This window comes from Rhinolophus hipposideros (genome assembly GCF_964194185.1).
Source record: "Rhinolophus hipposideros genome assembly, chromosome: 5".
NCBI classification, from domain to species: Eukaryota; Metazoa; Chordata; class Mammalia; order Chiroptera; family Rhinolophidae; genus Rhinolophus; species Rhinolophus hipposideros.
In genome coordinates this window covers 40,037,421-40,062,354 of record NC_138051.1, presented here as the reverse complement: position 1 = coordinate 40,062,354, position 24,934 = coordinate 40,037,421, and the positions used below count along the sequence as shown (strand labels likewise).

The window sequence follows — 24,934 nt, the reverse complement described above, 5'->3', positions numbered from 1 at the left end:
GGGTATAGTGGTTTCACAGATGTATACATTTGTCAAAACTAATCAAATTATACAACTCAGAGCTGTGCATTTCACTGTGTTTAAATTTTACCTCAATTTAAAAATTAAAGAAGCAGTCACTAAAAATCAAAAAGAAAATGAAAGAAATTAACCTGTGTATTAAATTAATGGGATTATTTCAAATGACTTCAAAATACAGTAAGTTACTGTACATTGAAAAATTTTTGTTGTGGTAAAATACACATAAAATTGACCATTTTGACCAATTTTATGTGAACAGTTCAGTGGCACTAAATACCTTCATAAGGTTCTGTGACATCTCCATACCACTTTTCATCTTGTAAAACTAAAACTCTATACCTATTAAACAATAACTCTCAAATTCCTCCCCATACCTAGCCCCTGGTAACCATATTCTGCTTATTTTTTGTCTCTATGGTTTGACTACGCTAAGTACCTCCTATAAGTGGAATTATACAGTATATTTTGTGTGTGTGTGTGTGTGTGTGTGTGTGTGTGTGTGTGTGTGTGTGACTGGCTTATTTTACTTAATATAATGTCCTCAAGATACTTCCATGTTGTAGCATATGTCTGAACTGTACATTTTTAATAGAATATACCCTGAGGAAAAACATCAACTGCAAAGAAATGCTAAACTGTTTTCATTAGTTGTCTCATTAGTAATAACATTGGTAAGAACATTATATATATGTATATATAATACATATAATAGAATAAAGCAAATAAATAAGTCATGTCAATGTTGTCAGGAATCAAGATGTTGATTATAAGAGAGATACAAATATAAAATCGAGAAAGTTGGGTAAAATCCCTGAAATCCTAAAATTTAATTGGAAAAAGCCAAACAGTGACCGATCCAGTAGCATTCCAACCATCTGAATTATGGTTTCTAAATGCCATTTTCTACTAAAATGAAACAAGGTTTTTTAGAGAACCATCAGATTCCAGATCTGGAGCAAAAAATAAACAAGATAACCTGGGACGTCTTGTTATATCAGAAAGCAAGGCAGTATGGAAGACTACTGAAATCATGTCAAAAGGACTCAGGAGCTAATCTGACGGGATGTCCACAGTCCAAAGATGGGACGATGTGCATTTCAAAATTAACAACTGAAGTGGATTGAAGCACACTAAATGTGTTAAAATCCTTGAGTTTATAGTGATACTGAAAATAAAAATATCAGTAGTCATTTTTGGAGTATGCCAGAGAACCTCGTTTTATTTACGGTAACAATATTATGTAGAGAACCTCAATTGATTATTTTGAAAACTAGTTAAATCAGAGGAATACAAATAAATGATATGATAGGGATGCAACCAGAAAAATCCACAATGTTGGAAATTTTATAGAACAATTAACCTGGTTTCATCAATACATAAATAAATTGCAGGAGGGGGATATGAAATAGTGACATGGGGAGTAGGATACAAAACCAGGCACTATCTACACAGGACTTTATCTCAGAAGATGAGTAAACATGTCGTGGCTCAGCCACTAATGCATGAGTAGGAATCAAGTTGGTGTTCTTGTCCACTGAACTGTTTTATGTATATGTTCTTCGGTTTCTCAGTCTCAGAACCTAAAAACTCCCTTCTCCCCATTGGGACTTAAGAGTTCAGCAATAGCTGATTTTTTGTTTTAACCTGCACGATGAACTTTTCTCACCTACCACTCTGACTCTGATTCCTGGCAGTTTCCAAAGGCTCTAAGAATATTCCTTTTTTCCACGCTCATCCTATTCCTGTGTTGGGTGCAGGTAAACTTTTCTTGTCATTTTGATTAGTACCAAATTCTGCTCAGCGACAATCTCGGATAATTTAGTATCACTCTCTCTTTATTTCCCTTTTTTACTTAATCACAGTATAATTATCAAGATTAGGAAAATAACATTGATTGAATACTATTATATAATCTATAGACTTTATTCAAATATCACCAGTGCTCTCATTCGAGTTCTTTATAGCAGAGTGAAAAACAAGTTCTGGTCCAGGATTTAGTTCTGGATTACATGTTGTATTTGATGGTCTTGTCTCCTTAAATCTTAAACAGTTTCTTTGTCATCTTGATTTTGGTATTTCTCTCCGTCTCCCCTTTCCTCTCTCTTTGTTCTCTCTCTTTTTGAAGAATATCGGCTACTTATTTGTACAACACCCATCAGTTTGGGTTTACCTGATGTTTCCTCATAATCAGATTCAGGTTATGAATTTTTGGCAGGAATTAAATTAAAGCGATGTTGTTTCCTTCTAAATGTGTCTTATCAGATGACACATGATGGCGTTCTGTCCTATTATTGGTGATGTTACCTGGGGTCACTTGGTTAAGTTACCACATTTTTTTCACTGCAAATTTACTACTTTCTATTTCTAAAATTCCATACATTTTTAGGGAGATAGTTTGAGACCATGTAACAATCCTCTTTTTCACCACATTATTACTAGTTTTAGCATCAATGATATTTGTTTATTTTAAATCATCATTACTGTAAAATAACACACATAAAAGAATGAATAAAATATAAGTGTACAAATGTATGAATTATAAATAGTATACCTGTATAATATCCTGGTAATAAAAATAGAACATTTCTGAGCATTTCACTTGGCTCCTAAAGAATTACAAACCCTCTATCCCCTCTAAAATTAACCACTAGTCCTGACTTTTATTGCAATTGTGTCATTTCTTTATTTTTGTATGATCTAAGCATGCACCTTTAAATATTAGTTTTATCGCATTAAAAAGACTTTTGTTGTGGTAAAATACACATAAACTTTACCATTTTAAAGATTTTTAAGTATACAGTTCAGTGGCACTAAATACATTCACATTGTTTTGTAACCATCACGACCATCCATCTCCAGGACTTTTTCATCTTCCCAAACTGAAACTCGGTACTCATTAAAAAAAATTATTTTTTCCTCCCTTCCACCTCCCCCTCCCAACATCTGGAAACCACTGTTCTACTTTCTGTTTCTATGTATTTGCTTACTTTAGGTACCTCATACAAATGGAATCATACAATTTCACTTAGCATGTTTTCAAGATTCATTCGTGTTGTAGCATGTTGGTACCACTCTTGATTCTTATCCTGCAGTACTGGCTTCCAGGAAAGTAGGGATTGGAAAGAAAGCTGAGAGGGAGGAGGAGAGTCAGGAACTCTGAAATCATAGTATGAGAATTTTAAGGAAGAGGGAATCAGTAACATCATCCAACACTACAGAGGTCAAAGCTAACGAGGTGACTTGACAAGAAACTTTCAGAATCAGTTATTAACAAACACATCTAGACTAACTGTTTTGTGCCTGGAATTGTGCTAGGCACTAGATTTATGGAGGTTAAAACTAGATTGCAAAGGGTTACGGAGTTACTGGTATGGAGAAAGCAGAATTTGGAGGGCAAGGAAAAAACAAAGGCTGAGAGCTTGATAGAGAAGTGTAATGGAAAGGAGATGATACTAGGATGTGGAAATTTGAATACTTCTATAAGAAGAGGGAATAAACCATAGAATGGAGGATGGCAGGCTCCAACAATATTCAGACAGGCAAGGGTGCCATTCTTTTCCCTCTTCATACTATAACTTCCTGTTTCTAACTTTTTGTTTCCAGGTAAATGGCTTCTGGTGGAGTTGAGCTCTTTGGATTAAACATTTGAAGAGGAGGGAGGGAGAAAACTGCAGCTAATACTGCAGTCACAGTTGTGCTTGGTATCCTGTGTTTGAGAGAGACCCAGTTTGAGAAAGGGGTCTACAGCTGATTGGCTGGCTGGAAAAATTAAGCTACCCAGAAGTGGGTAGCATTGTGTTGCCTTGGTGGGGTTCTGCTGTTATGCCTCCAGCAGAGGCATATGTGTATTGGGGTGTGGCAAAGTCAGGGTGCTCTCAAAAGGTTAAATAGTGGGTTAAAATGAATAAGGATGAGAAACATCCTATCAAATGCAATATGTACACACAATGGAATATTATTCAGCCTTAAAAAGGAAGGAAATTCAGACACATGCTATTAAAATTACAACATGGATGAAACTTGAGGACATTATGCTAAGTAAAATAAGACACAAAAGGACAAATATTATATGATTCCATTTATTTGACTAGTACGTAAACTAGTCAAATTCATAGATACAGAAAGTAGAATGGTGGTTACCAGGAGCTGGAGGGAGAAGGGAATGGGGAGTCATTGTATAATGGGAACAGAGTTGTAGTTTGGGAAGATGAAATGTTCTGGAGATGGATGGTGGTGATGGTTGCACAACAATGTGAACCTACTTAATGCCACGGAACCATACACTTAAAAATGGTTAAAATGGTATATTTCATGTTATTATATTTTATCACATACACAAAAATGAATAGGAACAATATGGCAAAATGTTAACAATGTGTGCATCTAAGTGAAAGGGTTTATGAAAGATCATTATACTATTTTTTTATTATATTATTTTTGCAACTTTTCTGTTGCTCAGAAATATTTTTCAAAATAAAATGTTTACTTAAAATGAATAGGAGAAGTTCTGTAGAGATAAGATACAGGCCAGTTAGGACGGCTTTCACTGCAGGGGTTGCAGGTACATACAAGTCTTTCAGCTTAGTGTTAGGAAGTTAATGTGGTATCAGAGGCAATAATCTGACGACCTTAGGTAATTTTTGCTTTCACATTTTAATTATATCATCACCTCTTTGTTCGCTTAACGTCTTCATAAATACATAGAGTTGGCAGCTTTATAGTTTCTCCTATTCTCTTCGTATTATTTTAATTATTATGGATTCTTAGAACATTAGGGACACCTGTATTCAGTATTCAAATAAAAATACATTCTAAAACACAAAAAGGTTTTGTATTTTCTTTGTCACTGCTCATCCTCAGTTATGAATATATAGTTAGACAGACAGACTGGGTTCAGATTCTGACTCCTTTGCCAGCTCTGAGACATTGTACAAATTATCTCTCTAAACCTTAGTATCCTCATCTGTAACCTTCAAAGAGTTAGGCTTTTCGGTGAGATAATGAATGTAAAACAGAGCACAATACCTGCCACAAAAATTTAAAACATGTTATTAATTATATCATTCGTGTTTGACTGGACATGAATGTAAAGGTACAAAGTACAACAGAAGGTCAGAATCAATTACGTTAAATGTAAGTCAGTATGTAATAATTTAATATTGCAACCTAAAAGGGATATATAACAGCTTATCATTGAATTCAGTATTTGTCATATCCTCAGTAAAGTTCTCTGCTGCTGAGCTCCCGAACTATGATTTTCAGAGAAAAATGATGAAGCAAATTTAAAAGGTTGGTGAATAGTTTCTGTGAGGTAGGATTAAACCGTTTGGGGTTCTTTTGCTTAGAGGAGTCTGTGAGGAGACCTCAGAAAAAGACTTAAGTATATAGCATTTATGTTTATTGCTTGATTGGTTGAAATATATTATGGAATTATTGGACCAGATGAGATAATCCCAGCCTTATGAGAATTTATCCAGGTGTTAAAATTACCAATTAAAGACATCATGAGAGGAAATGGCTTTAAGCTCTAGAATAAAGGATTTAGGTTAGATGATTAGAAGAAAAATTTCTGACAATGAGGTTTGTTAAACTTTAAAGTGAGTTAAAACAGGGCCTGATGGAATTTTCTTGTCTGGGAGGACTTTCAAGGTAGATTAGATTTCTCTCCATCTGAGGTATTTTAGGTAAAGATGCACCTGTAGATAGATGGATGTGCTGATGGTCCTTTGAAGTCTAAGAGTCAATAAAAGCCTTTAGCTCACCTAACTGCATTCAGTTACAGCCTCAGTGGGTAACCATCCTGCTTGCATTTTTCTGATCTTTATGGGTATTTTAACGATTAATTTAATTGTCATACTGTCTAACAAGGAATTCACAGTTTGTCTTCACAGTTTTTTAAGACTCTTGTTTTATTTAGTATGGGAATGGCTCAGGCTCACTTATTTTTAGTTATGTTTATCGAGGTTTAACTTACCTTTTTTAGTGTATAGTTTTATGAATTTTGACAAACACATACAGTTGTTTGTCAAGTAATCAACAAGGCCTGTTTATCTGTGTCTTGCTTGGGGAGTGGAAATGCAATAGCAGGACAGAGGAGAGCAAAAATATAGTGAACTTGGGGATTTTTATGGGAATCAAGGTAAAGATTTGCCCCACAACAGGACCTGGTTGTTTGTGCCCTCTCAAATCCAGCAAATGAATTAGCTTGATCTACCTAGTGTAGCTAATAGTGACCTGACCTGGTTCTTTTAGGATTCAATTCATTTGGTCACCTTTATTCTTCAGCATCTTCCAGTGGAGGAAGATAATAGTCAGTTATAAATGATTTCTAGATGAAGAAGTGTTATGTGTCTCTCTGTGCTCCATTCCATTTTTGCTCCACTAATAAAACATCTTGGGACCCTAATTATATTCTAATTATAGCAACCATAGATCCTAGATTTTTCAGGAAAGTTTCATATCAAAGAGTCTGTCCTTTTGTTCCTATAAGTAACATATTACTCAGGTGACATCCTTTGATTTGGAAAATATGATCTGTATATAACAGCAGGGAGAAGATTGGTTGGCAGGAAGCCCCAGTTCGGCTTAGCCTATATCAAGTACTGAACGGGAATAGCATTTACAGGATAGGAGAATCATGGTTGGACTGTGCATACGTCATTGTGAGCTTGGGGTGCAGAGAGAAAACTACCTCCTATTGAATGCCTACTATGTATATGCTTGGCAGTGTGCTAGGTGCTTTCCTTATTGACAGCTGCTCTGCTAGAATTCCATCCCAGATCCAACCACTTAAAAAAAAAAAACGCACCTCAAACCAACAACAAACATATTCCTCTTGGGGCCAAGTTCATTAATATAAGTCACAGCTGCCACACCTTCTAAAAGACCCTGGCACCATAATTAGCATAATAGACTATTAGGGCTTAGAGGGATCTTTGAGGTCATCTAGTTAAAGAGGCAACAGCTGTTCTCTTCACCACGGAGTCTGAGAATCACTGTGCTCAACTCTCTCAATTGGGAGGTGCAAAAAATGTCTGGGGCTATAGTTTCCATAGGATACAATCCCATAAAAGATAGGGCGACGATAAGCAAATGAGAAGCTTGAACTACTTTCCAAACAGGAGAGGGCAATAGAAAAAATATGGTTTACTGGGGCCCTCAGATTATGTAAATGAGGTGGGAGGGGAGAGATATAATGTGAGCTCCTAAGTCCTAGCTATTCTATGCCCTCCTCTTCGCCTTTTTATTAGAAAGCCTGGAAACCCTCTCCTTTTCCAAGGAGAGAAGGGGCCTTAAGTGTATGAATGATAGAAAACAGGTCTTTTTCCTCACGTCTGAGTAGTGGTACAAACAATAGTCCTGGAGGCAAGGGAATATATCTCACGCCCTCTCAAGGTCCCTTCGGTTCAAGGATACTGTCATTCTAGGGCTCTACAAGGGGGAGGGCCTGCAACGTCCATGCTGCCATGGAAACACGCCGCCGTGTTCCTTTTTCTTACGTGGGGTGGGGCACTGTGCCTCAGCCGCCAATAATCCACAGGATTTCTTGAGTGGCAGGCAGCAGCAGCGAATGAGTGAGCCGATATTGCTTGACGCGCGGGAAAAGGAGGAGTTCGAGGCCGGTGGCGGCGGTGGCGACAGCATCGACCCGGGGATAGAGCTGGAGGGACCTGGGGAGCGTGCAGAGACCTCTAGGTCGAGCGTGAGGGACCTCCCGCCGGGATGCCTGGTACTGTTTGGCGAAAAGTGGGGTCGCAGTCAGCTCTGAAGGCTTGGGTTTGGGATCTGAAGGGATGGCTGACCGGAGGGGGCGGGGTGGCAAGCATGGCGGCGGTGACTGGGAAAGGGTTGGAGGGCCCTGCGGAGGGGGTGGGGAAGCAATTGCTTGGAAGGTTGGGTGGTCGTGAGGAAGCGTGAAGGGCTGTAGAGGTTCTGGCAAACGGAGATTACAAAGCAGCCTTTTGGGGATGATAGAGGCGCCAGAAGCACATAGGGAGAGTTGTGGGGGATGGAAAAAGGGGCGGGAAGAGAAGAGGTTAGGAAGGAGGGGAAAGGGTGTCAACGGGAAGGTGATGGAAAAGGAGAGGTAGTGAAGGATAGGCAGACTGATTGTAAACTAACGAGGAAATCGGATCTTGGGAGGTATAATAGGAAAGTGCTTGCAAGATTGTAAATATAGTAATGTTGTAATTGAAAGAGGCCTAGACCTGTCCCCTTTCCCAGCTCCTATACTTCCCGCTCCATTATTTAAGCTCAAACTGAGTGAGGAAAGCTGGTAGGTTACGCAGAACTGATCTTTTGTTTTTCCATTCAGGGGAGCAGATGGACCCTACTGGAAGTCAGTTGGATTCGGATTTCTCTCAGCAAGACACTCCTTGCCTGATAATTGAAGATTCTCAACCTGAAAGCCAGGTTCTAGAAGATGATTCTGGTTCTCACTTCAGTATGCTATCTCGACATCTTCCTAATTTACAGACACACAAAGAGAACCCCACGTTGGTGAGTGATAGCTTGTTTGGAAATGATTGAGCAGATTTTTTTTTTTTTTTTTAAATCTAGGCCAACCAGCAAAGGTAAGTAATTAGAAGGTCACACTATCTTTTGCATAAAGTTAGTTGGAAAAATGAAATCATGTTCATAAAAAGTATGTCTCATTTTGGATTATTTCATACATAGTGGGGATATCACGTATGTGTATTTTGTAGGATGTTGTGTCTAATCCTGAACAACCAGCTGGAGAAGAACAAGGAGACAGTGATAGGGGGTTCAATGAACATCTGAAAGAAAACAAAGCTGCAGGTGAGGTGTTTAAAGCTACCAGTCCCTTTTGCAAGGGTGCACTTGTTAGAGCTGGGTGGATGTATGTAAGGAAGTGTAGCACAGTATCTGGTGCATAGTAGGCACTCAAAATGTTGTTTTTCTATAATGTAGCTTATTAGATTGGTATTGTTTACATTCCTGAATTTGTATTAAAGGTTAGTGGTAAATGCCTTTTGTGCTAATATCCAATTATATTTTTCAGACCCTATGGATTCTCCTCATTTGGATACATGTGGTTCTATGAGTCAGGTCATTGAACAGTTACCTCAGCCAAACAGGAGAAGCAGGTATACTAACTAGTGTTAGAGGGAATTTACTTACATTTATTAATGGATCAATTCTTTTATCTGTATCTTTGCCTCATCCCAAAGATAAAGAAATTAATCTTATATTTGTGAATTAGGGAGTGGGATTTGAGGATTGTATTAGTACTGATAGCTGGAATCTCTTTTGTGAAGGCAATAACATTTTTTTTATAGCTACATTATTCAAATTGTGATCTGTCTTGTGCATGTGAAACAAAATAAGCATTCCTCAATCTTAGCATACATATATGACTTATTAGTGGGAAAAAATCATCCAAAAATATTTAGATCTATTATCGAAACTGTTAGGCATGCTTTCCATTAACCAAAGTACCTCACCAGTTTTAGACCCAGAATGTTTAATTCATACCCTAAATGGCATTCAATTTTTACTTTGTCTTACGTATATCTTTACATTGTCCATTTATTTAGTTTATCTTCTATGCTAGGAACTAGATTGGATGTTTTTTATGTTTTGAGAGTTCTTTATATATTGTAGATGCTAGTCCTTTGTAGGATATGTGGTTTGCAAATATTTTCTCCCATTGTAGCTTGTCTTTTCATCCTCTTCAGAGGGTTTTCCATAGGGCAGTTTTAAAATTTTGATGAGATCTGTTAAATATTTTTAACAGCATAATGTAAATACATAGTTTATTTAAAAATGAGCTTATAATGAAAAGCAAAGAGTCCTTTGCCATTCTTGGTCTCTTTTCACAGAGGCAACCCTCTTTAAGTGCTGGTGTTTTTACTTCTTTGAGAGGTTATCTTTCTAGCTTTTAATACTATTGTAAAACTAAGTAACACTATTATACTGCCATTTCTTTTATCAAAGTAAGACAATTGAGTTCCATAATCAAAGATGAGGATTTAACTCACAACTACAGTCTCCCAATTTTTGTAATAATTATTTTAGTTCTTTTATTGACTACTTTTGTACTTCTAAATAATATATTTAAACCTTTGTTTTTTCCTTCCATCAACTTTAGACGATGGAGAAAAATTTAACATCAGTACTATTTTTTTGTCTATAATTTGGTGTATTTCAAGCCTCTTCTGATTTACCTAATCATTCTACAGATATTTATTGAGTATTTCCTATATGTCAAGCACTGTTGAGTTTTGGACATACAAAGTGATGAGAAGAGACAAAAATCCTGTACCTTAATGTAGCTTGCATTCTTGTATAGGATATAAGAATACATGATAAATAAATAAAAGATATAGTATGTTAAACATTTGTAAGGTTGAAGAGAGAAATAAAACAAGGGAATGAGAAATGTTACAGGAGTTGGATGTTTAGATAGGGTGACTTAGGGAATGTGTCACTGTTGTGACATTTGATTAAAAATATTAAGTAAGTGATCTCTGATGTTACTACCTGGGATAAGTGCAATCCATGCGTAGGGTGTGAGCGTACCTGGAATATTGGAGAAATGGTAAGGAGGTTAGTGTGGCTAGAGTGGAGAGATTTTGAGGAGTGGGAGAAGAGTTAAGAGAGTAAAGGGCGGACTACAATATGTAAGGCCTTATGGGTCACTGTGAGGAATTGTTGCTCTTAGTGAGATAGAAAGGCATTTAAGATTTTTGAGCAGAGGAATGACATGATCTGACTTAGATTTTCACTCTGGCTGCTAGGTCAAGAATAGACTGAACGGATATACAATTTTTATTTGTTGATTATACCTTAATAAAGCTGGGGGGGAAAATTAAAAATACATAAAAGAACCTGTTTATACAAAATAGTAGTAAAAAGAATATACTGAAGGGGGAGCAAAGGCAGAGAGGCAGGAAGACCAACTAGGAGACCATCGAAATAATTTAGGCAAAATATGACAGTGGCTAGACCAGAGTAGAAGTGGAGGGGAGATGAACTGCAGGAGGAGAAGGTCGGTTTTAGATATGTTAAAACTGAGCTGCCTTTTCAATTGCCAGTTGGAGGCAATTGACGAAGTGCAGGTCTGGAGCTCGGGGAAGGTCTAAGCTGGAGATTTAAATTGCAGAGTCATAAGCATATGGATGATATTCAAAACCATGAATCTGGGTAAATGTAGGTGGAGTAAAGGTCCAAGGATTTAGAGGTCAGGGACATGAAGAAAAACCACCAAAAGAAACTGAGGAAAATCCAAGATGTGTGGTTTGTGCTGTCTTTCATTGCTCTTCTTTTTGTCATATTTGCTCTTGGACTTTCTTTCTCTATGTTTTCCAAGGTCATGTGTCTGGTGCTCCCAATTATGTAGGTAGTTCGACAGTTGGCCCTCAGACAACACGGGTTTGAACTGTGAAGGTCCACTTATATGCAGATTTTTTCAATAAATACAGAGTCGGCCCTCCTATCCCCAGGTTTCACATCTGCAAAGTCAATCAACTGCAGATGGAAAACCGTAATTTTGATCTCTGGTTGGGGATCCATGGATGTGGAGTGCCAACTGTATGCATTGTTCTACACCATCTTATATAAGGAATTTGAGCATCTGTGGATTTAGATATCTATGGGAGTCTTGGAATCAAGGGGTGCAGATACCAAGGGATGACTGAAGTTTTGGGAGAGTCAGAAGTTAATGTGGATTTTCAACTGCATGGGGCGGGGACAGTGCCCCTATCCACTGCGTTGTTCAAGGGCCAACTGTATTTTATCTTTCTGAAAATCTTTGCTTAGTTCTTTTTCTCTTTTTTGGGTCATGGTCCCTAACTTTACAAATTTATGTTTTCATCCTTTTTATGCTTAAGTTATGCTTAACAGTTTACAAAATATTAAATGTGTAGAAAGTTACAAGGGAGCAAACAATGTCATCTATAGTTCTGCCACCCACAGGCTAATTGCTGTAAACATTTTGGGATTTTTTCCCCTTTTTTTGTGCACTTGATTTCCATAATTGACATGTGAAAACTAAAAGTTCATGTGTTTACTGATCTTTTTGCTTAACTACATGAGTGCTTTTCCCATGACAATTAAAACTCTTAATAGCATTTTCCCTGAGTTTTTTATTTTAAAAGTTCAAACCCACAGAAGAGATGAAGAGATAGTATACATTTGTTCTCCGTGTGTATGTGTGTGTGCATGCGTGGGGGCTTTTTTGAGGGGCTGGATCATTTGAAACTAAGCTGCAGACATTATAGTTCCCCTAAAATATTTTAGCATTTATCCCCTAAGGACAATAAATTATCCTACATAATCATAATACCAGTATCACACCTGAGAATGTACTAATTCCATAATACCTGATAATATAGTTCATATTCAGATTTTCCCAATTTTCTTAAAGGTGCGTTTTATGTATATATATTTTTTAAAAATCCAGTCTGGGTTTCCACATTGTATTTGGTTTCAAATTTTTTTTTTTTTTTTTTTTTAAGGCGGGCACAGCTCACAGTGGCCCATGCGGGGATCGAACCGGCAATCTTGGTGTTACTAGCACCACGCTCTAACCAACTGAGCTAACCGGCCATCCCTCAAACATTTTTAATGGCTGCATAAGATACCACTTTGTGGATTATGAAATTATTTAGTAATTTCTCTTAATACTGAACTTAGAGGTTGTTCCTTAATCATAGTAAACATTGAGAAATAAGTTTGTACAGGGTTTTTTCCATATTTCAAATTATTTCTTACAATCGAAATTGCTGGATATGAACATGTTTTTAGAGCTCTTGATACGTATTTCCAAATTGTTCTCCAGAAAAGTTCTATTAGTTTATACTCTCATAAGCAGTGTGTGATAATACTTACCTCACCTCAGGTTTGGGCAGCACTGAATGGTGATAACATTATTTCCAATTTGATTGACAACAAATGGTTTCTCTGATATCTTAAATGTTTAAAGATACTAGTATTTGTTTTTTATGAGTTGTCTCTTCTGTTTGTCCATTTATATTTTAGAGTTCTTCATATGAATTCCTTATTTATGGAGACTATTATTTTGTTACATTTGCTGCACATTTTTTCCCTGTTATTTGTCTTTTACTTTGTTTACTGTAATGTTTTGTTACTTGTGATGTTAACTTTTAAAAAATACATAGGTCTCTTTACCTGTATTTTATTCAGATACTCTGTTTCTATGTATGCTAAGATTTTTTTACTGTAATATTTTCGTGAACTGTGTTTGTTCTAATAGATGTATTTTTGAGCCCCTTCCCCTACACATTTAATGCACAACTTGTCACTTGTCAGTAATTCTCTTGAGTGTAAGGTTTTTCTATCCCTGCTCATATCTTTTCAGAGAACGATAAAATTCAAGTATGTTTTTTCCTTCTGTTTAATATTTGTGTTACTTAATTCTGTTTTTGAGCTGTTAACATTTTCAGTGCTTGTCTGTAGAAAGAAGCACTAATGGGGTGAGATTTTTTACTTTTTCAAATTTGCTTGAAAGGTGGTTGGTGTATGAGGAGTCACAATAAAATTTAGAGTGCTTCGAGCAAAATGTCCTAACCTATTGGAACACGTGATTGTGTCTTTCTGCTGTTAGTGTTTTGGGACTGTCAGTGGAATCCACTCTTCCTGTGGGGGAAAAGGAGGAAGAAGAGGTGGAAGAGAAGGAGAAAGGGGAAAAGGAGGAAGATACTTCACATGGTACCACACACTCCCTTGGTGCTGAAGGTAGCTTTGTGCCTTTTTTAAGATAGTAGATTTTTCTAAGTCCCTTTAACGTGAACATACAGCTATGGAAATTGCTTCTTTTTATCAAGTTATAGATTTGTCATCATTAAATTGAGAATAATCATTAGGAAATTTGCTGGTAGTCTTAAGCCTAATTTGGTGTTTAGGAATTTGTAGCTCATTGGATAGCCCCCTTTGTGCATATTGACTCTTCCTCCTTTCATAATTATTTGTTTTTCAAATATTTTTGGGATGTGTGCTTTGTGGGGCTGGGAGTACGCATACATTGAGTGGCTGGGAGTGTGGATGCGGTTTATGTGCATCTCCAGAAAGTAGACATAATCTAGCTATATTAAGTGCTTGTAAGGTTTTATAGTATGCAATTTTTTGCTTCATTACACATTTTCCCCCTTCATTTTTAGTGCTTTCATTTTATTATGTTTTTTAAAGGAGAGCGCAGCTCGCAGTGGCCCATGTGGGGGTCGAACCAGCAATGTTGGTATTATTAGCGACAAGCTCTAACCAACTGAGCTAACTGGCCACCCCAGTGCTTACATTCTTAATTTTATTTGAAAAATTTGGGGAGTCAGGACTTAACATGACTTTCTTTTACTAAGGGACAGCACCTTGCACAGTTCATAATATTGTAGAATGATACCTAATTTTGGGGGGTTTTGTTCCTAGATCCTGCCTCATCACAGTTGGATTTTGGGGTTCTAGCACTTTCCCAGAGCCAGGATGTTGAGGAACATACTGCTGTGCCATGTGAAGTAGACAAAGAGCCTCTACAGTCAGTAACCACCCACTCTGGTTTTACTAGGATCTCTCATGTGGATGCTGATAATGGTATGAAACATGTTTTCTGGTATTTGGAGTTGTTTATAAGTGTCTCCCTCCCATGCTAGAGCTAGTTATTCTGTCCTCGATGCAGATTATAGCTATTTAAGTTAATATATCCTAAGTTAATAGAATAAGGTTGCAGAGTTGTCTGGCAAATACTTGTCAATTGATGGCTTACAGATTAAGGTTTTTTGTGAGTTATTGGTTATTTTCCTTTTTTGGAATGATGCCTATATGTATTTTCAAATTGGACTTCTGTCTATTCAAATCTTTGCTTTCAAAAAAGCGTTTGGGACTGCTTCTAGTACTTTAAAAAATTAAATATCTCCTTTCTGTCTTCTTATAAAACTTGAAGCAAGTAAGCATGAAGAACAGGCCGATGGAGATACCCCCACTGCAGAACAGGCCAGCAAGGATGTCCCTGTGGTAGGAGAACAAAATCTTTCACCTGCAAGGTAAACCCTGTTCTTTCTAGAAAGCAGTTATGGGTTTCTGCTGCTGTAGGGTTATATTCATTTCACTTGGCTAGCTGGAAACATTTTTAGAAATTTTTGTTTTTTCTCCCCCCAGCCTCCACCCCCCGTACTAAGCATATTTCTGGTCCAGTAGAAACATTCATTATTTATGAATTCTCATTGTGTCCTCATCTTTAGGAATATTACAAAGCTGTTTTATTACTGATGTAACTATAAGCATGACTCCTTAATCTTTGGTTGCTACTCCTCCTCTTTGATCTTTGTTTATAGAGGTACTGTGTCTCTGGGAGGTCTTCTAGCCTCTCTAATGTTTTGAGGAGTCACACGAATATTATATTTGAAAGTCTATTGTTTCTGTGCTTGAGGAGCACTCAGGTTGCTTTGGGTCCTCAGGTATCCTTCATTTGATGGTTTATCGTATAGATGCAGAGAGATATTCTTTTCCCCAATCTTTTAAGCCCTTAACTTGGTAGGAATTGGGCAGTTTACCTGTGCTCTGCCTGTGGTGATTGTCATATGCAAACATCATTGCCTCTAGTCAACAGCTCAAGTTTGGATATGGCAGAAGAAAAGTGGATTCTTTAGATTTGGGGGAGGGATGACTAAACACTCAGTATTTTGTTATTTCCTTTAATAAAAACAGTGGGGAATGGGATCCTAGTGTCCTGAATAAAGTTGAATATCAAGAGAAATTGTCTTTCTAACATAAAACACTCCTCTTAAGTGGCGCTGACTTTTTAGGCTTTTCTTTAGGAAACTGCTCTCTGGCTAGTTTTGCTATCCTATTTACTCTGTGGAATGGTAGAGTAGGTGAATCTCATAAGTCTCTGGAAAGTATCAGCAATGAGTGTCTTACAAGTGTGAGAAGTATTGGTGTTGGAGTCTTGGTTTGGGGTTTAGACTGAGTAGATCAAATGGAAAAGGTCAACAGAAGATAATGTGTGTGGCACTAATGCAGAGGATAATTCACACCTAGGCCCTTTCCTTGGAAGGTTATTGTTAGGACTGGCATTGTTTTGGTCTGGATGGGAATCCTTTATTCACATCCAGATAAAATAGCATATGTAACAAAAATCCCTAAATCCTTCATCAGTAATACTGGACAGTATGTAGCACAGCACTGAGCAGAGTTGAAAAGAAGTATTGCTGTGTGAGACTGAGACAGGCTTTGGAATGGGCTGAGGGCTTCGTATCATTACAGAGTATCTTATTTCATTTTCAATAAATAGTTATATAGACTAGAGCTACTGAAATGTTTGAAATTATTAAAGGAAAACATACAAAACAGGAAAAGTTTCTTAGCTCAAAGATGAAAGCATTTGAACATAGCAACTTTTTCTCCTGGTGATGTGAATTTCTTAGGTCAGAGGACATGCCTCCTAGTCCCAAAGTATCTCTAACTGCTGTGGAAACAAAAGAACAAATACCTGCTCAAGAACTTCTGGAAGGTGGACTGCAGATTCAGAAGTCACCAGAGCCTGAGGTTTTATCAACTCAGGAAGACTTGTTTGACCAGAGCAATAAAACAGGTACAAAGAGTAATTAGTTGTTATAGCTCTTCTTCTCCAAAGATCTAAACTTTTTATTTTTGTTTTGAGGCTACTGTTTAAGTTACAAGGCACTTTATAAATATGCAGAATTGCTTGTGATATGGAAGGAAAATATATTTCTACTTGATTAATGAGAAGAGCTTTTAGGAAATGATTGCTATTTAACACTTTAATATAACTTTCTTTTGGAAATGGAGATATTGAGGAATAATAGCTAATAATATAGTAAATTTAATAATTATGGACAGAGTAACTGTCATTATAGGTCTTCAAATCTTAAATATGATAATTAAGTATTAAGTTTTTCATATTCACCTGGGTAACAGTCTACTTATTTGTAGGAAGTAATGGTCTAGTATAATAGAAAGAAGGTAAAACTTAGACTAGAATGGTATTTGTTTCACATTTTGTTAACCCCCACTAATCCCCCATTCTGTAACTTCACAGAGTCAGAAAGCTAGCAAAATATATACATTAAGTCCTCAATGTTGTTGATAGGTTCTGTGACTTTAGGTGAAACTGTATATAACAAAACTAATTTTACTGTAGGCTAATTGATATAAACAAGAGTTAAGTTCGTAAGACATCAATATTATAATGAAACGATGTTGATGAAATGATATTATTGGAGGACCTGCTGTAATGTGTTGGTTATAAGGAAGGAAGAAGAGAAGGTTATATTCTTTTACTGTGCTGTGAATGTGTGCAAGACATTGAGAGGGTCACCAAGGAACCCTTTTTGGTTGCTCACTAAAGCTATAAGGTTGTATTTAAGAAATTCTTTTATACTTGGGATTAATATAGCTGATACTCCGTTTGTTGCTAAGAAGGGGCCCACAGGAGACTCTTCATAATATAAACCACTAATGGCTGCTCATATATCCTTTTACTAATTTGTTAGTATTGTCTGTCTCCTTTAAGGAGGCCCAGGTTCTAATGAAAGTTGCTGCATTCACCTTTTCAGGTGTCATGCGCATTATTTTGACTTCTGCTATTTGCATATCATGGCATGAGTTTACTTCACCTTAGGTCGACCTTGAAATAAAAGTCTCGCTTGCTGTTTTATAATAGAAGTTTCACAAGAAAGAAGAGCAGCCAGAGGTATTAGGATTCTGGTTTTTCCTATCCAAGCTTCTATCATGACAGAAAGGACTAAGGGAACTCTTTTTGTCAATTCTTAATTAAAGAAACCCATAATTAAGTAGGGAGGCGGGCTTTTAATGCTCACTCAAGATTTGTGGCATTCCGTTAATTGTACTACAATTAGAAAGTTTCTCTCCTCTTGGAACATGGTTAGAAATAAGGATATTACTCTGTTTGCAGTACAGAATGGTTAGTTTTGTTTTTTGCATAACTCAGTAATGTGAGTTGAGCAATCTGAGAAGTAAATGGCAACTAGTTTTTTGTTTTTGTTGGGTTTTTTTCTTTCAGTAACTTCTGATGGTTGCTCTACTCCTTCAAGGGAAGAAGGTGGGTGTTCTCTAGCTTCCACACCTGCCACCACTCTGCATCTCCTGCAGCTCTCTGGTCAGAGGTCCCTTGTTCAGGAGAGTCTTTCCACGTAAGTAAGCCTAAAATAGCTCTGCCAAGGAAACGTGCCTGAGGGTCTTAGGCTAAGTTTGAAAGAGCTAAAATTGTTTACCAGTCCACCATTCTTTTTGAAAACAAAAACACTCTAGGCTTTAGAAGTTTGGAAGTAAGAATTTGCTGGAATTGTTGAAGGTAGGTAGATCTGCTTTCACATTTAGGATTTTATAGTAGTAGCCCAAATGATTCAGTAGAAAAGAAACTACCTAGTTATTTAGAGACCGTGATGCTTGTACATCCAAAACAAGCTTTCTATTCTTTCATTTGACTAACAGTTGTCCCCATTTAACAGCACAGGGGTGGAGAATAGGTTATACTAGAGTTGACAGTAGTTGGGAGTTCTTTATCTCTGTGTTAGGGCAAAGAGGTGTTTTTTTGGTTTTGTTTGTTTTGTATTTTTTTTTAAATAAAAATGTGCATGATCTTTCTAACATTAGGCAAAAATGGAGTAAGTATTTTTATGTCTCAAATCTGCAGATGAATATTTTTTTAGTGTCTAACCATTGACGTTCGCTTATAATCATATGGCTTTCCAGTTACTCTTTTAATTCTAATTTTGGATATGTCTGGTATGAGAAATAGTTATTGAAGTATTATTCATGGCTCTTCCATCATCCTCAGGTAGCTTTTTGAGAGAAATGCTAATAAGTATTTTTCTGAATGGCTGAAATATTTTTGCTATTAAAAAGTAAAAATCAAATGCAAGACTGCTGCTGTGGTAAAATAACCTGTGATTTTCTCTTTATATAAAGGAATTCCTCAGATCTTGTTGCTCCTTCCCCTGATGCTTTCCGATCTACCCCTTTTATCGTTCCTAGTAGTCCCACAGAGCAAGAAGGGAGAAAAGGTGAGCTCTCTTGATTTGTCTGTTGATTTCAGATTAGAAGAAGAGCAGCACTTGTGCCTTGCAAAATGCACTGTTTGTTTCTTTATATTAGAACACCATGACCCAAACTATTCAGTGGGGCACATGTCTGTCTTACCTCTAGGGATGTGGCCTAGTGTAAATTGCTCTCCTCAGTTCTTTGCTCTTCCAGCACTGATTCTTCTGAGAATTCTGTGTTGTTGGCTTAATTTTTAAAAAGACCCGTATGGGAAAATTTTTAGGTTTTTAAAGTGGGACTCAAGTGAATTATTATAGTGAAGAACTGGGTTTATTACTAATGGCCCAGTAGTTTCCAGCAACATGTTAACACGTTACTAGTGAGAGGGAACCAAAAATTGTTTCTTTTGCTCTTTATAGGTTATTTTTGCTATTATCAAAGCAGTGTTCATCAGAATGACTAGGAGCAGATGGTAGAAATTTCAACTTCATTTCCTTCCTCCTTTGAGGACCTAGTGATTTTATATTACTTTATTCATAAGGAAGCTTTCCTTTTTGCTTGATTTATTGCATTATCTAAATTTCTTTTGCCCAGTTCTAGTCTCCTATGCAGTCATTCAAGATATTTCTGAATTCCTACAAAGCCTTTTCCAATGAATTCCATGATTTTCTCCTTTTCATTCTTTCACATACCAATAGTGGTACAGTAGCTAACACTTACTGAACACTTTAGTGTATGCCAGGCACTGTTCTACGTGGTTCTAGGTACTTCTCTTTGGTTTTTATCATAGAATCCTCACAACAATCCCAAGAAGTAGGTGTTTCTTTTATCCTCATTTTACAAATGAGGAAATGGAGGCACAGAGAGATCTCACAACTAATAAGCCATAGAGGCAGGATTTGAACTCAGGCAGCTGTCTCCATAGCCTGTGCTCTTATCTGTTGGGTATCATATTCTGCTATTTCTGCTCTTGAGTGATGTAAACATAGAAATGTATTTAACTGTTTTTCAAGTGTAATTTACCCTGACAAAATTTAATCTTAGACTTCTGCTACAAAGTTTTTGTTTGGCTGTTTTCTCTTGAAATCAGTTGTAGGTATCCAAATGGACTGATATTCTAAGTATAGCGTGATTAGCGATATCTTCAGTAAAAAAAAAAAAAAAAAGGTGAATCTATTCTACATTAACTCCTGTTAATGCAGGTTAAGTTTGGTTTATACTTAGAACCATTTCTTCTATCTGTAGTGTGAACATATAAAAATAATTATATTAAAAATGCTTTCTCCCTGATTGTAAACATAATTAATACAGGCATACCTCAGAGTATTGCAGGTTTGCTTCCAGACCACTGCAATAAAATGAGTATCACAGTAAAGTATTGCAATAAAGCAAGTCTTCTTTTTGCTGGTGGAGGGTCTGCCTTCAATTTGTAAAAAATGCAACATCTGTGAAGCACAGTGAAGCGAGATGCAATAAAACAAGGTATGTCTGTACTCATTGCAGAAAGTTTGGAAAGTATATAGGAAAATAATGAGAAGAAAATAAAGTCACCTGTGAGCACAATTCAGCTATAACTATAATTAGTATTTGGATATATTTCCTTTCAGAGTATTTTCTATGCATAAATATAAAGAAGTAACTTTACACATTTGGGATCATGTTATGTTTCAGAGTTCTTTGTTTTTTCATGTAATATTGCATTTTCCCTTGTCAGTTGTATTTTAGATTCAATGTACTTGCTTAATATTTGTGTATAACTTTGTAGGACTGTATGCATTTTGTATTTTTGGTTCGGGCTAAGATTATGAACCGAAAGCCTTGTTATATGTAGCGCTTAGAACAGCAGGTCCTTAATAAATGCTTTGTCATGGTGAGAAAGATCAAAAGTGTAATGAGAATACTTCACACAGCTGTGGGCCTACAGCCTAGATCCCAATCTAACCTAGCATTAGACTGGAAAGTGAAATTTAGGATTGGGGGTAGCTGGTAGCATGAGAGGAGTGGATTATAGGGAAAAACTGAATGGTGGAGGTAGTTTCTGAGAGTGGTCTTGAGGAAAACATGTTTGAGGGGAAAGGGTTGATGAAGCAAATACCTGGTTAGCTAGACTGGCTCTGAGGAAGATCCTCTTGGCCTGCAGGTGGGTAGTATACTGTGGGAAAGCAGGGTTTTGTGTGTATGTGTGTTTCCCTCCTGAGCAGTTTGTCTCAGGATTAGTGTCTTGTACTTAGTTCTTTGATAAGTCTGTGCTGATTGGCATCGATACATTTTTTTCCTTCTGTATTTGTCCTGGCATCCATTTTTCTGCACTTAGCAGTTGTTAATGCAAGTATAATGAGTTCATATTTATGTAGATATTTACTTAGAGTGGTGAACAAGTTCACTGCCTTTAAAGCCTGTAGCAGATGTTTAGATTAGGTGCCATTAATCTGGGCTTTCCTATGAAAAATGTGAAAAGCTGAGCTATAATCAGGAAAGGGGCTTAGAAGAGCCAAATTTTCAACATTTCATGTGGATGGATGGGTATCCCCAGATAAACCCAATTTTAATCTATAACTGAGTATTTTGGCCCTCTCTCCTCCCAGGAGAGGAAAGTATCACTAGATTTCTAGGGCCCAGATCTGTTAATCTTTCAGTTTTTCTGAAAATCAATTCATTGTTTTTTTGTTTTTAAATTAAAATTTATTGGGATGACAGTGTTTATGTCATTGTGTTTTTTAGGAATGGAAATTTCTGTAATGTAATTTTTATTAGTGATACTGGAATATGAGTAGTATTGATAAGTGCTTATTTCTAAATTTGTTTTTCCTGTTTTAAACCAGATGAGCCGATGGATATGTCAGTGTTATCTGAAGAAGGAAGAGAGTCTTTTCAGAGGAAACTCAAAGATGATGAACCAGTGGAGATAGAAAATCTCCATGTGCCACCTGAGCCTGCTATAACACCGCAAGCCTCAACACCAGTGTCTCAGAGCACACCAGTCTTTACTCCTGGGTCACTACCTATCCCATCCCAGCCTGAGTTTTCTCATGTGAGTATTGTAGAAAGAGGTTTTTCCTCCTAACATTTTTTTTTAAAAAAACAACTTTATTGATGTATAATTTGTAAACCATAAAATTCACCCATTTTAAAGTGCATAGTTTAGTGATATTTTAGTAAATTTACAGAGTTGTGTAACTGTCATCACAGTCTAGTTTTAGAACATTTCCAGAGTCACCTAACTTCTTGGCGTACTTTTTATGTTTAAATTTTGTACCATTTCTTTAAACTTTTTGAAATGTTACTGCAAAATTGTAAGGGCATTAATCATACTTCTCTACCTTATGCGTTTACTAGGCACTTTTGTCTTCCCATATGCCTATTTTTTAAAAAAACGAAGTTGTTTATAGTGAACATACAACTTCAATCTTTTTCCAGAAGTTAATGCTGTGACATAATGATATTTCAGTGTTAAATATCATGTTATCCTTTTAAAACTTGAATAATATTTTTCTGAGTGGATGTACCGTAATTTAATTGTTCGTGTAGGTAGGGCATCAAAATGGTTTTTAGTTTTCCAATGAGAAATTAGTTTTATTCTAAAAGCAATAAAAAACTCACATCTCATTAGTATAATTTTAAAGTTAAGTATTAAAAAAATGAAATTCAGGATTTATTCATAGTGAATTGAAGGTCCTTAACAAAATCTAAATTATTATATTCAATCAATCTAAGTGCCTATTCTTCTAAGACCTTAAGTGGGGGAATTATTTTAGTGTTATTGGGAGAACTTCTTTCATTCCTTTCAGTTTCCAGGTGTTGTAATGAAAGCTTATATTTAGAAATGAGTAGTAATATACCATAAATTTAGCGAGGAGGAGACAGTAGGAAGAAATTTAATTGCTTTCTGGAGTTTTAAAATTTGAGTATTTCGTTGAAAATTTCATTTTCTACAAATCATTAGATTGGTGGAGTGGTTAAGAATAAGGACTCTAGAGTCAGAACTTGCTGGACTTACTCCTGGCTCTGCCATTACTATCTTTGTGACCAGTTTAAACTGAGCTTCATTTTCCTCTTCAAATCTAATGGGGACATTGACACTACCTACCTCATAGAGTAGTTGTGAAAGTTAAATGAATTAGTATATATAAAGTGCCTAAAATAATGCCTTGCATGTGGAAAATACTCCACAAGGTTTAGCTATTGCTGTCAGTGAACAAGTGAAGACAAGGTTACCTAGAGGTGAAGTGAATGTCCAACCACCATATGTCTTTTTTAGCTTTTATTTTTCTATCAAAGTTATACCTGAACCTACGTTGTTTGAAAGTGATCAGAATTTAGGGGTGCGCTATAAGCATTGACACAGAGCACTGGGAATTTTCCAGAAAAGGTAGCTGATACTAGAGATGGGTTACAGATTTTTATCAGTGACCAAACAGGGCATTTAAGGAAATGAATGTCTTTGCAAAGGTATCTCTGCCTGGGGAAGTGATGCCTGGCCACAAAGGGAAAACTGACTTTTTGAAGACTAAGACACTATTGAAGAAATTGCCCCACCTTCTTCATTTACCAAAGACTTTTTCAGTGGCAGGTACAAAACCAGCAATGAACATTTGAGACAAATATGATGCTGAACATAATTCAAAGGTCCCTGGAACCTAAGACGTCACGAGTCAAATTTCTTGGGACTCACAGTTTAAACTTAATCCCTCAGCCAGTACAGTCCATGCCTCCTAAAAAAAATCTCCCAAGAGTACCTTCACAACATAGTTCTATGTTTAGGGTTTGATTTTACTTAATAAGCATTTGTAAAAGCCAAAAAAAGAGTCAGATAGTGAAAACAAGTTCTATCCCCATCCCTACCCAGAGGCAACCACTTTCAGTTCTTTAAGCTTTTTCTTGTTACTTTATTTCCATAACTCTATATATCATGATTATATTTCCATATATTCTTTAGATTTTTTTTTTAGCTATTCTCCCACATTCCCAATATAGTTACATCATAATTTTGTTTAAATCATTATTGAGTTTACATTATTGTGAACACTGTTGTTATAAACACTATTCACAGCAGGGCCTGTGGAATATTATGATTATTTTTCTTGTTTTCTCTGGAATTAATTGTTTTATTTGTCTAGTCTTTTATGAACTTCTTACTAAAGCAACCCTCTCCACTAATTGTCAGAATCTCCTTTCAGCATGTTCAGGGGCCTCAAACTTTGTCTTTTGGAGCCTCCTGATTTCTTTTTTTTCTTTTTTATTTTTTTTATTAGTTTCAGGTGCACAAGACAAAGTAATACTTAGACGTTTATCATTTATGTCCCTCACACTGTGTGAATCGCCCTCCCCCCATCCACTATCCCTCTGACATCGCACAGAGCCATTACATTTCCACTGTCTATTCCTAATGCTGTACTCCGCCTCTTGTAAGTATATACATACATATATATATGTAAAATTATAGTTGGAATTCATTATTGTTCAGCTTCAGGTGTACAGTGCAGTGATCAGGCACAGCCTCCTGATTTCTGATCTGTGCTGTTGCCTTCTATGACTGGTGCATAACTGTCCCTTTCACTGTTGTCCTTGGAGATTGTCCTTGTCTTTGTGTTGGATTCCTCTTGGGCTCCACGTCTTCTTGCATGGCTTACTCCCACATTTTGGTGGAGGACATTCTTTAGCAGCTTGCTCTCTACCATCATACTTGATTTATAGTTTCTAGGAGTATAGAATTCTGTAAATTGGAAATAATTTTCTTTTAAACTTTTTGAAGGCATTGCTCTACTGTCTTCAAATTTCCAGTGTTTCTGTTGAGAAGGGAGCCACCAGTCTGATTTGGTCTTTCATATGTGAGCCTCCTTTTTTCCTTGCTGGTATCTTGGAGAATTTTCCCTTTGTCCGTCCCCAGTGTTCTGAAATTTCCACACCCTTGGCGTAG

The 24,934-nt window shown here is 36.6% G+C and overlaps 1 protein-coding gene across 3 annotated transcripts in view; it reads left to right on the top strand.

The window, feature by feature from the left end:
- Positions 1-7,619: 7,619 nt before the first annotated feature.
- TP53BP1 (tumor protein p53 binding protein 1) overlaps positions 7,620-24,934 on the top strand; it is a 70,852-nt gene continuing 53,537 nt past the window's right edge. For all 3 annotated transcript variants that reach the window (XM_081049255.1, XM_081049256.1, XM_081049254.1), the window contains exons 1-11: positions 7,620-7,750; positions 8,336-8,520; positions 8,727-8,820; positions 9,044-9,128; positions 13,610-13,740; positions 14,425-14,586; positions 14,936-15,035; positions 16,419-16,585; positions 18,038-18,167; positions 18,946-19,040; positions 21,840-22,048. In XM_081049255.1, the coding sequence (XP_080905381.1) occupies positions 7,744-7,750; positions 8,336-8,520; positions 8,727-8,820; positions 9,044-9,128; positions 13,610-13,740; positions 14,425-14,586; positions 14,936-15,035; positions 16,419-16,585; positions 18,038-18,167; positions 18,946-19,040; positions 21,840-22,048 (1,365 nt within the window). In that variant the 5' untranslated portion in view covers positions 7,620-7,743. The remainder of the gene's footprint in view (positions 7,751-8,335; positions 8,521-8,726; positions 8,821-9,043; positions 9,129-13,609; positions 13,741-14,424; positions 14,587-14,935; positions 15,036-16,418; positions 16,586-18,037; positions 18,168-18,945; positions 19,041-21,839; positions 22,049-24,934) is intronic.